Here is a 15,427-nt window from a genome sequence, read left to right as displayed (position 1 = left end):
AACCAAAAAATACCCCAATCCAACCCAAAAGTTAACAGAAGTGCTATTCCATGGGGTTGAGAGCACAACCATCAGCAGCTGAAGTCGTTCCACCAGCCTTCCTCTGCCAACAAAGCAACACACCTCCAAAAACCCTCAGGAACATCAGCCTGTAATCGAGCTTCAATTAAAAATGAATAGCTGAGGCCATTCAGGAGCAGCAGGCCAGGCTTTGCGCTGCTATGTTGCACACGAGCAGGGCAGGAGCCAGGGACCTCCTTATCCCCACTGAATGTACACAGCTCAAATATACCATCTTATGGAAAAGGATGCGTTGGGTGAGCATGGAGAATGGGAACACCACCACACGTGTGCCTGGAAGGGAGAGTCAGCATCCAGCAACCATCAGCATCTCAACGGCAAAGGGCTCTCCCTGAAGGTCTCCACAGACACAGTAAGGGCAAATTTTGGGCACTGAGCAGCTCTGTGCAGCAGGGATGGCTGTGGGCAACTACTCATCCAACCTTCAGCTGCCTGAGGCCCTGTGGCAAAGACTCAAGGAGACGTGACTTAACCTGGGATTCTTTTTTTTCCTAAAGAGCCCTTATAATGTGTGTAACACCGATGAATGGGGCAGCAGGGACCCCAAAAGCTGTGTTTGGGCACACTCCGAACTGGGCTCACCAAACAAAAACTTTTACATCTGCATCCCACGTACCTATGAGCCATAGAACCATTGCAGTTGGAGAAGCACTCTCAGCTCCCCAAGCCCACTCTCACCCCATCCCCTGTGCCCACACCCCTCAGTGCCACATCCCCACAGCTCTGAACACCCCAGGGGTGGTGACCCCCCCACCCCCTTGGCAGCTGTGCAGTGCTGAGTGCTCTTTGGAGAAGAAAATTCTCCTAATATCCAAGCTGACTCCCCCCCAGTGCCACATGAGGCTGTTAGTTCTCATTCTAGCCCTTCATTTTCTCCTTTCCCATCCAAAAAGCCCTGTCCATAAACATCTCAATACTTCTCATGGCCCAGCAGTCTGACACACGGTGTCGGGGTTCTGCGTTGACTGCCCAGCTCCTATTTCAGCTGGCATCCTCTGCACCTTCACACAGCGTGGGTTTGAACTGGGGAGTATTATACCCAACGCATTTCCCGAATTCCCAGAGTTTGGGTGGGGCTTTGTTGTTGTTGTTTTCAAGCTAGATCCCTTTATCCCCTCCCTCCCTCCTTTAGCAAGACCTATTGAGAAACGTGCTGCCCTAGGAACAGCTGGAAAATCCCAAACCAGCTTGGCTGGACTGGGTGGTGTGCCCAGAGCTCTGCTATCTTTTGGCATCGAGGCCCATCATCAGCCCAGCCGATACAGAAACTCCCTGAGCCCCACGTGCTGCACAAACACACTGACATCCAGAAGCACTGTTTATCAGAACAAGACCACCTAAAACCAAACAAAGCCAATGTTCTCCCTTTGGCAAAGGAAAAGCTTCCTCTGCTCCGTGCCCTTGGCTGCCCCCAGGCCCAGTGTTACCCAGATGAGTGCTGCTAGGAGGCAATGCAAAGCGTGGCCATATGGGACGTGAGCAGTCGCACATGGAAGCCCCCAGCATGACCAGATGCCCCAAAAGCACTCAGAGAAGGCAGAGCAGAAATTCCTGCCATCTCAGCCAACCTCTGACCTCAGGGAGGGTGGGAGGAACTGCCGACCCCAGTGCCACCCCAATGGGATCATCCATCAGCCACAGCTGGGTGATCTTCCAACACTGCACACTTGCACCGAGCACCACATTGCAGCAGTGATTTCAAAACTCAGTTGAGCCATATGTGCACCCAAGATGCAACAGATTAAAAAAAAAAAGAGAGATAAATACACCCCTTTGTTCCCTTGCACGTGGATGTTTACCTTCACAACATCACCAGGTTGTTTTATTCCCCTCCACCCCCATCACTTCTCTATGGCTTCTCCCCCCATCTACAAAGAGAACTAGAAGATATCCCATCTTCATCCTGAACCCAGCACAAGTCCCCATCACCTGAAGAGGCCACATTCTCCTGCTCCCATGGGAGGACACAGCCCCAGTCCGTCCAGCTCTGTGGCACCAGCAGCCCCACAGTGCCCCAATTCAGCACCACTCAAACGCTATGGCACAGTCAGTGCAGGGAAACACAAGTGCTTCACACGGCTTTGAGAGCTTGAAATTGGCTCTAAGTTGAGGGCATTCAAAATGTTAGGGCCATGGTCAACGGGCACGGCAGGGACGGGTTGGGCTTGATGGTCTCAGAGGGCTTTCCCAACCTGAAGGGTTCTATGAAAAGGAAGCCTCTGTGCAAGGTGCCAGTGGGGCATTGGGCATGAAAGTTTCACTCTTCCACAAATAAAGCCAGTTTCCAACTGTTTAAAAATTAATCAAAAGCATTAATTATTTCTCCTCACTCCATTTTCTCACTTCCATCCCAGGCTCCCACGCACGACTCGCCGGTAAAGGGGAAACTTTCTGCGGCCTTTTCCTAAAAACCACGCGAGACGATTCTGCCAGCCACCATCCCACCACCATCAGAAACACCGAGGAACCCAGAAAGGAGCCCAGAAGGGAGCCCAGAAGGGAGTTCAGCCCAGCCCAGCCCCCTCCGCAGGCAGACGGAGCCGCCGCACCCAGCGCGGCAGCAGCCCTGCTGTAATTCCCACCCGTTAATTCCCCCGAAGACGCAGCGCTCGCGAGGAGCGGCTCCCGCAGCCGAGCTGTGTCACCGGCTGTGCTGTGAGTCACGGCACGGAGCGCAGCGCTGTGCCCTGAGAGCAAATCTTTCCCTTCTCACCCATCCCCTCTCCAACGTCGGTGGAGCATAAATAAGGCCTTGAAGGACAGGGATGCCCGCTCCCCTCATCCCAAGGGATCGCACAGCACGCGCAGCCCTCGGTCATGGATGTGACCAGCGGGAGGTGGGCATCTTCCATCGGCACTGCGGGGTGATGGCCACACGGATCCCCATTTGTGAGGTTGCACACGAGGCTGGATCCGGGCACCCTGCACCGGGGTGGCACAAATAAAGCAGAACACCTCTACGATGCGTGCTGGGGCCTTGAAGGCCAAAAGCCGTTCTGCTTTAAGCGGATAAAACCCTTCCTCCACGGCATCTCGCTGCAGAAGGCGTAAGGAGGAGCTCTACATATGGCCGAGGCGGATGACACGGGTTACAATCTGTGCAAGCGGTGCCCGGGGGCCGTTCCCCACACAGACACACAGCGCTCAACCGGAGCCCATCTCCCCTTCCACCTCCTCTGTGCCCCCTCCCCAGCACCGTACCTCCCTACCCGGCGGCGATGGTCCCTTTCGGAGCATCCCTTCCCTGTGGAGGGATGCACACACATAGCAGCGCACGGCCATAAATCGCGCGGACCCATCCACCCCCCCTTTCCCCGACCCCGCACCGAAGGGCCGGGGCCGTGCAGAGCCCATGCGGGGGGGTACCCCGGCCCCGCAGATACCCCCGCAGGTTCGGCGGCAGCTCCACCCGGCAGAACGCTTCAGCTGAGGGGGGGAAATGGATTTTAATCGCGATCTTATCATGATGATTTCAAATGAAAAGGTGAAGGATTCCCACCCCGACGCCCCCTCCCTCACCCGCCCCCCCATCACTCCCCCACCCCCTACCTTCCATCATGGTGGCAGAATCGCATTCCTCACTCTCCCGGGAGCTGAAAAACACAGATGAGGAGGACGGTCGGGCCCCGCTCTCCGCACCCCCGGACCCCCCCGGATCGACGGGGCTGTTAGCGGCGCTGTCAGCGCGGGGGGCGGCCCACGGTCGGGGCTGCGGCTGTGCCGCCCCCGGAGAGCCGGAGATGCTCGGAGAGGCGGGGCCCCCCCCCCGCGGCCATTCACGGGGAATCAATGGGTGACGTCACGATCGGCCATCGGCCCCGAGAAGCGCGGGGGGGGGCACAGAGCTCCCTCGGCCCCGGGATGCTGAGAACAGCCGATGCCGGCACACGCACGGCTCCACCGCCTCCCCAGGTGGGGCCCTGTCGCGTTGTTTGGGTTTTTTTTCCTTCTTTTTTTTGTTTTGCTGCACAACCCCTTGCACCTTGCAGTGGTGCAGACCCCGTGCGCTCGTCCAGCTCACCTAACACCCCCCCCCCCCCCACCCCCCCCCCAGCACACACCGTGCTCCCCCCACCTGCACCCCTGGCACAGTCCTGCTGGGAAATGCAGCCTGGGCTGCAATGCAATGCCACTGCACTGTGGTGCTTGGGTGCATCACCATGCAGGGCAGCACTGGAGATATTATTTAAAATAAGTATATATAATTAAAACATGGGGGGGGGGGGGGGGAAGGGGCAAATGGTGTTACCTGCAAGCTCTCTGCACATGGAGAAGAGATGCAAGGGGATGCAACGGAGGGGAACACAGTGCCAGCAGCAGCAGCCGCCCCCCCAGCTCTCACCTCCCAGCATCACCTGCTCAGGGAGCTCACCCACCTTCTGCCCACATCTCCCCTCTTTAGGTTCTGCCCTCACTGCTCAGAAGCTTGGAGACCAACAGCTGCAGCATCTTTGCCATAATGCTATTGAACAATGGTGGGTGCAGCCATGGTTGCCCCCGCAGAGCTGTCAGCACTGGCACTGACTGGGGGGGAGGTGCGTCACCATCCCTGGGGGTGCCTGAGAGCCATAGGAATGTGGCACTGAGAGACACAGGCAGAGGGGGTGGGCTGGGGGATCTCGGAAGGCTTTTGCAATCTCAGTGACTTTAGATGCACAGCCAGCCCCCACAAGGCCCATCTCTGGGGGTGCACGCCTATGGGCTGCATGTGAGCACACACAGAGCTGCAGCTGCCCTAGGATGAGGCTGGAGGCAGTGGGTGAATCAGAGCCTCACACCAGCACATCACCGCAAGGTGCCCCCAGCGCCGGCTGAGGGATTTGCTAAATAAAGCCCAAATCCATCAGCCTCATCCTGCCAAGAGCACAACCCTGCAAATCCCAGCATTAAGGCATCCTCAGTAAGATGATGACAGACACACAGGCCTGTCCTGGCTGTCCCATTACCAAATCACAACAAGACATCACAGTGCCAACAAGCTGGGGCAGTTCTCCGGTGGGAGCAAAACAAGGAGAGGCTGAATCCCCCCAGCAGTCCCAGGGGAGCCCCCACTGTCACACAGGGCTGGACTCGGTCACCTCAGAGGCTTTTTCCAACCTCAGTGATTCCACAGCTCCCTGCTCCCTCCCTGCTGGCCCCTCACAGCAAGCACTGCTCCCTTCTGCTCCGTCAGCTTCACTCCATCCATCCCCACTCTCCCCATGCACAAAGAGCCGCAGGGCCCCTTCCGTCCCACTGAGCAAAGGGAGCAGCAGGGAGCCAACCCCAGCTGTGCCACTGCCAGGCCCAAACAGAGCAACGAGTGCACACTGCAGAGCAGCCACACAGCACATCACAGCATTCACCTTCTCCCACTCCCACCTCCTCTTCCTCCCTGCAGTGCAACAGCTCAGCAATCCTCTGATAAGCGGGGCCAAGCTGCACAGCTGCAGCTCTTCATCCTAAATACTGCCCCGTGCCTCAACTGGGCACAGCTGTGGTCCCATGCTCTGGGTTTTTATTAGGAAGAAGAAATGCTAAAAAATTCCCCATGCAAAGGGAATGCTGGGGGTTGTGAGCAGTGCTGCCCACCTGTGCTCCCAAAGGCTGCTGGCCCATTTGAGGGCTGTATCACAGAGAGCATCGACCCTTACAGCATGTTTGGGGTGGGATGGGGCTGAGACACACAAGAACCCTCAGATCCCACCTTGTTCATTGCTGGCCCCAGTGCTCTGTGTTAGGGTGGGCAGCAGGGGCTCAGCAGCACTTAAGGGGCTGGGTTTCAGCTTGAGAAGCCACGGGAGCAGTGCAGGCTGTGGGCGTTCCAAGGGAACAGTGTGTGCTGAGATGCTGCTACTTTGAAGCTGTGAGCAGTGCTACCGGCGCCCAGGGCAGACCCAGCAGTGCCCTCCCTGCCCTGGGCTGTTTGCTTGTTTTTTTTGGCTGAAGAATGAGGATATGGGGGAAAAAAAAAAAGCTTTCTTTGAATAATGTTGGGAATCTTCTTGCAGCTCCTGGTGTGTGCTGCCAGCTTAAGGGCACGTGTTAGAGGTGGCAGAGAGCTGCAGGCAGGTCCCGTTTGGTGATGCAGGGCGAGGTGGCAGCCTGTAAGTGCTGCGGGTGATCGTGTCCTGGGTCGGATGGCACTGCCTGGGTGCTCCATGCACACTGCCACAGGCAGAACAAGGCCACCAGCTGTGGTGGAGCCCTGCAGGGAGCAGACAGAGCCATGCAGGGAAATGGCAGTGCAATAGGAAGAAAATCAAATGGGTCCCAAAGCGAGCACCCTGGGGATCCAGGAAGCCTAGAGCCACTGCCTCCAGCTGTGTGAGGATCCAGCTGTGTGAGGATCCAGCTGTGCACGGCCCTGGCTGTACTCAGGCTGCAGCCAGCCAGGATCCAGCTGTGCATGGCTTTAGCTGCACAGGCATCCAGCTGCGTGCGGCTCCAGCAGCGCTGGCTCCCATTGCACAGATCCCTGCTGCCTGTCCTGGTGGCACGTGCCCCTTTGTGCACATCCCTGCTGTGTGCGCGGCGCCGTGCAGCGGTTTGGGCTCGGCAGATGGAGCTGTACAGCTGTGCACGGCTGTGTGCACAGAGGAGGCTGAGCTTCGGCTGCTGCGTGGAAGGGGAAACACAGCACGGGGAGCCCCAGGGTGACACGGCCCATGCTTTGCAAAAATGGGACCCGAGCAAAATTGGTGACCCCTTCCCTGCCCCTCAGAGCAGACCCGAACTGTAGATGCGTTACATGCTGAGATGTGGCAGGACGTGCCCAAAACATGGCGTGTTGCACCCAAAGTGCTGCCAGGAGCTGAGCAGCTCTGCAATAAAGGCACATTTTTGGGGGTGCTCCTAATGCTGGTGCACAGCTCCAGCCAGCCCAATGCCATGGGACCTGCATCCCTGTGCCCTGCCATGCAGTGAGCAGCACTGTGCTGCACTGTCCAGGTGAGAAATGTACAGCTGCTCAGCAGAAGAACAGCTTCTTCAAAAGCTTCCTCAAAGCTGTTCTGCTGAAACAGGGACTGTGCTGCGCACCCAACCACAACCCCATCTCCAGCCTGAGCTGCATTCCCTGCTTGCACAGTTGCACACGACAGCTGCACACCATGGTCACACAGCCAATTGCATGCATTCCTGCATCCCAGGGTACAGCTGGGAGCAGGCAGAGCACCATCCCTGCATGCCACCCTTGGAAGCAGCCAACACTGTGCATCTGCTGCATGCCTGATGCCGAAGGAAGCCATACAGCTGCAGGGGCTAGCAGGAACCTGGGGCCAGCAGCGTGTAGCCAACACATGGCCTCATCCTTGAGGAGAGGATGCAGAGTGCCATCACCTGGCTGGGAATCCCCCTAGCTGAGGTCTGGGGTTGGATCTGTGGCAGTGCTGCTGGAGCAGAGCAGGGAAGGATGCTGCTGCTGCAGCACAGAGCATGGCGGCTGCGCTCGCTGCGCTCGTGGTGACGCCACTGCCAGAAGTGGGTCAGTGGGAAGGGACAAAATAAACCTGGGAGGGTTGAGGAAGAGAGAGGCAGCACAGAACGCACCGCAGCCCTCCCTCCCCCAGCGCTGCTTCGTGTTCCTTCAGCTGTGGGTTTGGAGCTTCGCTGGGCTCATCGAAGGCAGGGGATAAATCGGGCAGAAAGGAAAAATCGGTCTCAGCAGCAGCAGCGGTGGTGCCTGGGGGGCACAGCCACAGCACGGGGCACGGCTGCAGGGATGCGGGGACAGGATGTGGCCCTGCGCTCAGCTCCGCCGCCCGCTGCCGGCCCGGCCCCACGCAGCAGCAGGGCGTGTTGTTCCTGGAAGACCGCTGGTTGTTTCAATTGCGTTGGGTACGGCCGGGACATGAAAGCCACCGCCGGGCTGCGGTGCGCTGCGGCATCGCCTTCCTGTCTGCAGCGCCTTCCTGGCGCCGCTGCCGCTGGGCAGGGACAGCACTGAGCGGGGAGCAGCCATCCCATGGGCATCCCCTCTGCCTGTGCCACATCCCAGCCACCCCGTGCCATGTTTCAGACACCCTGTTCCACATCCCAGCCATCCCGTGCCACGTGCTGGCCGCCCTATGCTGTGTCCCAACCTCCCCGTGCCATACCTGCAGTCCAGCCCTCACTGAACAAACAACGCTGTGAGCAGCCCTGGGACAGGGTCATGCATTCATTTATTCACTTCATATAAAAATCTCTTAAGAATGCATCTGAACACAATATATAATACTATAACATACGTTGTTGTGAAACTTTTGAAAACAAGAAAATAACCACCTGGAACAATGCAGTGTTCGACAGACATACACACCCATTGATCATGCACAACTGTGCTATTGTCATTAACTAGTTGTCACGAGTTGGACCAGAAGCTCAAAACGTATGTTACAAACCGAGTGGCACCGCTCGCCGTGCCCAACGGCGTCGTCAGGAGGAGTTTCACAGCACAATTATTACATCAGTTCACATTTTTGTCATAGAGGTTCACATTGGGTTGTCGGGAGGCTGGGGCAGGACGCGGCCACCTCCGCCCCGTCCCCTGGGTTGCGTATGTCTCTTCAGCTGTGTTCAGGTTTTGTACTTTATGCAATACAAAAGGTTACGAGAAAACAAAAACAAAAACAAAAAAAGGAAAAATAAAAGGCAACTCTTATTCCGAGTCTTCTACACAATTAACATCGCCGCCGACAGGCAATGCTAATTCATATAAATTAATAACTTACAAAACATTACAGTATATACATTACGTAATAAATACACTGTTATAAACAGTAATGGAGGTGTTAGAGCTCAAGGCAGTGCGGGAGGAGGAGGACGGTGGGCCAAACGAAGGGAAGGTGGAACACGAAGGTGTTTGCGTGCCACTGCGCCGCAGCCACCCCGGGCAGAGGGGCAGGCAACGAGGGGGGCCTTCAGAAGACTAATTAAAAGTGCCGTAATGCAAAAACAGAGGGAATCCCTTCTCTTAGCCTGGAAAAGTGATTAACCGCAATAAAGTGACAGGTATTGCCCGCGGAAAAAGGAAGACTGCTTCTTGTAACAGGAAGAATCAAAAAGGATCCGTCGGTTCCCGAACACTCGGTGCCGCTGCTCACACTGAACTCCGTGTATCGAACAGATCTCGAAAAGACATGAGGGCGTTTACAAAGAAGGCACACAGGTCTGCAGACAGGCGGTGGGGCGGGCAGGTTCTACACGCAGAGTTATGGATCAGTAGTTTCTATCAGCCCGGCGGGTTGGAGTCCCGGAGCGAACAGTGCGCAATCTCTCCGCCGCGCGCTGGGCCGCTCGGTGTTGGCGCCCGCAGCCCCAGGCCACGCGGCGCCCGCAGCTCACGCGGCCACCCCAGCATCACTCACGGCGTTTCCTGAGCCATTGTTCAGCACGGAGCCCCGACGGCCCCACGGACCCGGAGATCCGTCAGCCAATGTCAGGCACAGGCCCAAGGCCCAGGCTGCAGGCGAGTCCCACCAGACCGCTTGCGTGCTCGTTAAGCGTTTCCAATCCACTTACACAGGCGCAGGGCATTATGTGTCAACGGGAGACGTGTCCTCTGTCACAATTTCTATGTTCGCCTCCCGCTGCACGTCCTCCTGCCCCGGGCTGCCCGTGCACAGCATCTTCGTGCTGTGGAAGTAGCCGACGCTCTCGCCTTCCCTCTCGGGCCCGTCCGAATCCTCCTCCTCCAAGGTCAGCTCGAACTGGAACTTCTCCATCAGGCCGGGGCAGTCCTGGCCCCGCTCCTCCAGTGGGGGTGAGGGGCTCTGTGGGATCATGCTCTGGTACCAGTTCCTGTTGTCCTCCAGAGTGTCCAGGATGTCCTGTGCGTCCGGCTGCACCAGGTCAGCCCATGTCTCCCACAGCGGGTGCACGATGTAGTCGATAAACCCGACCTGCAAAACATGGGAACACGCTTAGGGAAGGGAAATGCACTGAGACGGCTGTCTGAAAAGTTAAAATGATATTAATGCATGAGTTTACGGGCTGAACGCCTGCCTAGGTGCAAGATCTGAACAGCAGGAGTGCTACACCTGGGGAGGAAAAAGAGCATGCATCAGGGTAGGTCAGAGGCCGAACTGCTGGAAAGGAGCTCTGCAGAGAAGGACCTGCGGATCCTGGTTGACCAACAGTTGGCCAACAGTTGGCCAAGAGGACCACTGGCATTGGGGGTGCATTGCCCAAAGTGTAGTTAGCAGGTGTGGGAGGTGCTCCTACCTTCTGCTCTGCACTGGGGAGGCACAGCTGGAGCACTGTGCCCAGTGTGGGGCTGTCCAGTTCAGGCCAGACAGGGAACTGCTGGAGAGCCCAGTGGAACGTGCAGAGATGGTGGAGGCCTGAAGCACTTCCTGATGGGGACAGGCTGAGAGCCCCGGGGCTGTGCGCATGGGGAGGAGAAGCTGAGGGGAATCTGATCAGTGCTGATCAGATCAACGCTTGCCCAGAACCAAGCCCTGTGTGAAAGGTAGACTGAAAGCAGGAGGCACCTGGAACTCCAAGATGAAGCTGCCGCACCTGTCCCTGGCTGAAAGATTCTGAATGTCCCTGTGGGTGCCTCCTCCTGCCCAGTGAATCAACCACTGCTGTGCAGGGGACAGGGCAAGTTACCGCTCTGAAGGCGGAGTAGCCCCAAAGTCCCTGCAGAAATGACACCTAATGAGCATTGGTCGGTCCAGCCTGGTCAAGATTTCCTTTCCTATCCCTTCATTTTGGAAAGAGCGCAGGAAGAAGGGGAGGCAGCCCACCAAGTTCTGCTCCTGTATCCAGGCGGGCTGCCCAAGCCCCCAGTGGTGACGTGCCGGGGTGGAAGCGGTGCGGCCGTCAGCCCATCCGCTCGCAGGCGCGTAGGCACTGAGCTCAATCATGTTTCAATTGTCTGAGTAAGAGGACGTACGTCCAGGATGGAGAAAACTGAATGGCCATAAAGAGGATTGAAATTCTTCCGTCTTGGCAGAGTGTGTCACTTCTCTCCTCACTGCTGGACGACGTTTCAGCGCAGCAGGAAAATGGCTCTCAGAGGGGCCAGGCTCAACGCGCAGATGTTTGCTTTGGAAATCGCACATGCCTCCTTCAGACACAACAGGATGTCAATAGAACCATTAACATTCAATTGTAACATACTGGGAAGGCAGCTTAAACGAAAAGGTGATGAAAATTTCCTGCAGCACAGGAGATCCGGAGCACTTTTAGAGTGACAAAGATCCCAACCGGTGAGCCGATGGCCACCCGGCACGGCCTGGGGGAGCACAGCTCGGCACTGACCGCCTCACACAGCGCTGTCGTTTCCTTGCACAAACAGCTCCGATGGCAGAGCAGCTTCCAGCCCGATCCTAAAGTGTTCTGATGTAAAGAGGAACACCAGAGCTCGGCCACACTCGCACGCTGTCTGCCCTTGGGTTCTCTGTTTCACCCCGGGATGGAAACGCCGCTTCCCCCTCTCCTTTGCATTCGTTGGTATTTCGGTAGTGGCCATTTCGTGCAACTCCTTTTGCAAAGCAAAAATGCCATTTTGAAACCTCTGTGAAGCATGTATGTGAACCACAGAATTAACTGGAGCTCACACACGGAGCACATGGGCATTTGCTTGCCAAGCCTGGCTGAAGGATTCATTTCTTGTTAGGTTAACAAATAAGACAGATTTTTCCAACAAAATCACCATGCGGTCCAGTGAATAGTTTTGAAACTGCCTGGCTTAGCCCAACAGGACATTTGGAAATAATTATCATCGATTTTGTTACTTATTCAAACTGAAAAACCTTGATGATGGCTTGCTCAAGTCCTTCCAAAACAACAACTGGGACAGCATTATATGAAGACTGGAGTACGTTCTGGCCAACGTAAACCTCCGGCTTTGTTTCTGCCTAACCAGGTGAAACACTGTGGCCTGTGCTCTGCAGGTCAGATCTAAGTTGACTTTGAAATCATCATATGAATCAGAACCAGCGATGAAACAGGTGATCTCAAAATACAAGAAAAACCCAAGTTCTTTTTAAGACCTGCACTGATTGAAATATCTACACTTGGACTTCACAATACAGAGGCTCCACTGAGCTGAGCTGGCCAATTCATGCACTGCAAAATCATTCCACATGAGGCCAAAAGCAACCAAAATTTGGGCCCTGTTGGAGTCCTGGGTGAAGCCCCCCTTGGGGCTGCTTGTATCTCTGCCATCAGAGGGACAGGCATTGCCATTTCTAATGTGGGGTGCAGTACCAGTAGGATTAGGAGGTGCTAATTAAGAGCCAGGAAGGAGGCTGTGGGGTGTGAAGACGTAAGAGACCCAAACAGATCAGGATCACACTCCTCCAGCCCCGGGAACAAAAGGAGAACAGCTCACTCTGGAAACTGGGACACAAACAGGGCAAGATAAGCATGTGTGTGGGGAGTGTGGGGACGCCAAGGAGTGAGAAGGGAGCCCACAGCCTGGCTGCAGGGCTGTAGGACCTTCAGGCACAGCTGGGTGTCAATCAGAACCAGCCCTCAGAACAGCTGGCCCTTTGCCTAGTTGTGCTAGAGAGAGCAGATGAGCTTTGTGTCTGAGGCAATACCGCCGTGTGGCTCCGGGCCAATTACCTGTGATTTTTCCACCGACGCTGTGTGTTTGTCACACATGGGGCTGATTTCCATTCCCCTTTCCCTCTCTTTGTCTCCCTGCTGGAAGAACTCTTCCATGATTCTGTCCGTCCACTGCCGGTACAGCTCCAGGGACTTTGTGGGATTACTCAAGTCTGCACAATGTACCATGTTTCGGAGAACCTGCAATTACATTCATCAGAAAACTCATAAAATCCAATGGAAAAAGAGGACGGTTTCAAGCTGTATCTGCTTGCTCAATTCAGAACATTTAACCACGAGGCTCTTTGATTATGCAATTTGGTACAGAAATGTTAGCACCCTACGATCCCTGTGCATGGGCCCTGCAGCTGCAGCGGTGCAGCGCGCTCTGCGTGTTCCAGATGTCTCAGAACTTACACCGGGTGCAGCAGCAGCAACGCTGGTGACATCACAGAGGTTTGTTTTTGAATGCAGGTGCTTCCCGCCATTCAAAGGGTATTTTCAGGCTCTGACATGGTTAAATGCTGCTGCTTTAGTCAATGAGTAACATCCCTTTCACGCACACAGCCGGGTGCCTGACTAACTGCGGCCACGGGGACTCGGTGCAGGGAGCTGCTCTAATGTCAACAGAAATGTGAGAGGGTTTTCTTGTTCTAAGCTGGCCAGCAAAGTGGGGAGACAGCAGTGTACCTCGTCCTACATGTGAAGCATATAACCCCTCCCAGAGCTGCCTTGTCATGCCTGTAAGGTGAGGATTAGATGCTGGAGAGAGCAGTGTGCATCATTAGCTTCAACCCAGCTTAAGAGCTGCTTCAGCTATGGAGTTAAAACTGAGGTCCTGCAATCATGCTATACCTCTTTGTTAGGACAAAGAAAGGAGAAAAAGCAGCAGGGAAATTCACAAGCCCTCAAATACTCAGCCGAACAGATCAACCTCAGAGGCACAAGCATGCTTGCAGCTGCCTGCTCCAAGAGTTAAACAGCTAATTCCTTCCACCAAAAGGACATGAGACCCTCCCCTCCCCCCATACACACACAACTATTGTGGTGTTTGTGGTGCAGAGCACATGAAATCAGGAGGCCTACAGCTCCTGCATGATGGCTGACATCTGGGTCAGCCTCTTTGCTATATCTAGATCATCTGGAAGCAACAGCAAGAACAGGAACGTGGTTTCCTTGGTACTGAACAAGACAGGCAAGGTGCTTCCGTCCTGCAGGAACTCTGCTGTACCTGTATCCTGTCGGTGTAGTTGTCTAGCAGGAGCACTCCTGAACTGGTCACCTTCTTAGTTTCCACCATCGTCTTCAGATCTGCCAGCAGGCTCATGTGCTTGGACATATCCGTTGCCAATACCTTCATGGAAGAGAAAACACAACCTCAGTGAGGGCGGCCGGGCAGGGAAGCCTGTATGCGAAGAGCAGCAGTGTGCCAGGGCCCTACCATGTCGATCACCATCTTCCTGAGCGTCTGCCGCTGCTTCTTGGTCAGGTTCTGGAAGATGTCGCAGTGCTCCTCCTGCAGCAGTTTGAAGCCCACTGCCAGGTGGTGGTTCTCCAGGACGGACTCGTCGTTGTACATCAGCGCCAGCTCGGAATCTGCCAAAACAGCACAAACATGGACTCAGTTTGCATGCAGTGTGGGACTCCACAGCGAGCGCTGGGCGCTGCGATGTTTGTCTGCGAAGAAACAGAGAAGTTGCCTTTTTTGTATCATATAGTCCAAGAGCATGTAGCTCTGACCACATGTGTACAGAACACCAACAGCCCTTTGCTTAGCCCTAGTGAGCCAAACAGCATCCAGCTGACTTAGTTACAGGCTCTGGAAGCACTGACAGCAGAAAGCATGGATCCTGCACACGCGCTTTCCAAAAAAGAACAATGCCCATCCTTTGGAACCAAAACACATGCTTAGCCTGTTGCAGAATACAACATGAACCACAATATTTAGCTCTATTGTTGTCAATAGCAACAGCATCGCCAATCTTCTGTTAATGACGAAATTTGGAAGATTTATTATGCCTTATCAAGTGATAATCACAAGACTCAAGGCCGCTTTGCAAATTATACTACAATAGCTTCCTTTGTTTCGATAGGAATTCGACTTATACTGTCGCTCCACTTCAAAACATAGAACTCATTTGCTGCACAGTGCTTTGAGAAAGCACCGTGGTCTGAAAGTCACAGTTTGGCCCCTGCTGTAATGGAAAACGTACTCTGAGTTTGCAGATGAAGCCGTGATTGTATTTGAAACAAAACTCACTTGTGTTAATCAGAAACTGGTTGGAGACACCGGGGTGATCCACGTCGTGAATCGCGGCTGCAAAAATAGCGGCGAGGATTTCCAAGTCGGTGAAGACAGCCTATGGAGGAAATGGGGATCTGTGAGAGAAGCCCATCACCACTTTGGGGTGCCCAATTACAGAAGCAAACCCTCTCTGCTTTTTGAATCACTTTTAGGAGGACGAGGCTTGTATAAGTAAGCCATTTGCTCAGAAGAGAGGCTGACATGCAAGCACGCGCTCCTTAAGATGAAATAGAGATTACAGATGGCTGGGCACAGAGCTCAGCTCAAAGCAGTACTCACATCCAGTGCAGGGGTGGAGAGGAGAACGTGGGTGGACTGGGCAACATCAGCAGCATGCAGGCTGTTGTGGTACGCCACGTCCGAATGGTAGTGGTCTTCCAATGTCATCATGTACGTCACAAAGGTGTCTGATGAGATCTTGAATGTCTTCAGTAGATCTCGCTCCTGCATAAGAGATATCAAAAGTATCTTAGAATCATAGAATCATAGCATGGCCTGGGTTGAAGAGGAGCACAACGC

At 54.9% G+C, this 15,427-nt stretch overlaps 1 protein-coding gene across 8 annotated transcripts in view; it reads right to left on the bottom strand.

The window, feature by feature from the left end:
• Positions 1–9,371: 9,371 nt before the first annotated feature.
• The window catches only part of PDE4B (phosphodiesterase 4B), a 123,908-nt gene continuing 117,852 nt past the window's right edge, over positions 9,372–15,427 (bottom strand). For 5 of the 8 annotated variants that reach the window (XM_042819397.1, XM_042819401.1, XM_042819402.1 and 2 more), the window contains 6 exons: positions 15,188–15,352; positions 14,864–14,963; positions 14,045–14,199; positions 13,835–13,957; positions 12,622–12,804; positions 9,373–9,944 (listed from right to left, as the gene is read on the bottom strand). In XM_042819397.1, coding sequence (XP_042675331.1) covers positions 9,579–9,944; positions 12,622–12,804; positions 13,835–13,957; positions 14,045–14,199; positions 14,864–14,963; positions 15,188–15,352 — 1,092 coding nt within the window. In that variant the 3' untranslated portion in view covers positions 9,373–9,578. Of the gene's footprint in view, positions 9,945–12,621; positions 12,805–13,834; positions 13,958–14,044; positions 14,200–14,863; positions 14,964–15,187; positions 15,353–15,427 lie in introns of all 8 variants that reach the window. The other 3 variants (XM_042819394.1, XM_042819395.1, XM_042819396.1) reach the window with 1 other exon arrangement.

The sequence above is a fragment of the Centrocercus urophasianus genome, unplaced genomic scaffold, assembly GCF_019232065.1.
Source record: "Centrocercus urophasianus isolate 14NV4802_14NV808 unplaced genomic scaffold, USGS_Curo_1.0 seq_18, whole genome shotgun sequence".
NCBI lineage: Eukaryota > Metazoa > Chordata > Aves > Galliformes > Phasianidae > Centrocercus > Centrocercus urophasianus.
This window is presented reverse-complemented; position numbering and strand designations above follow the sequence as displayed.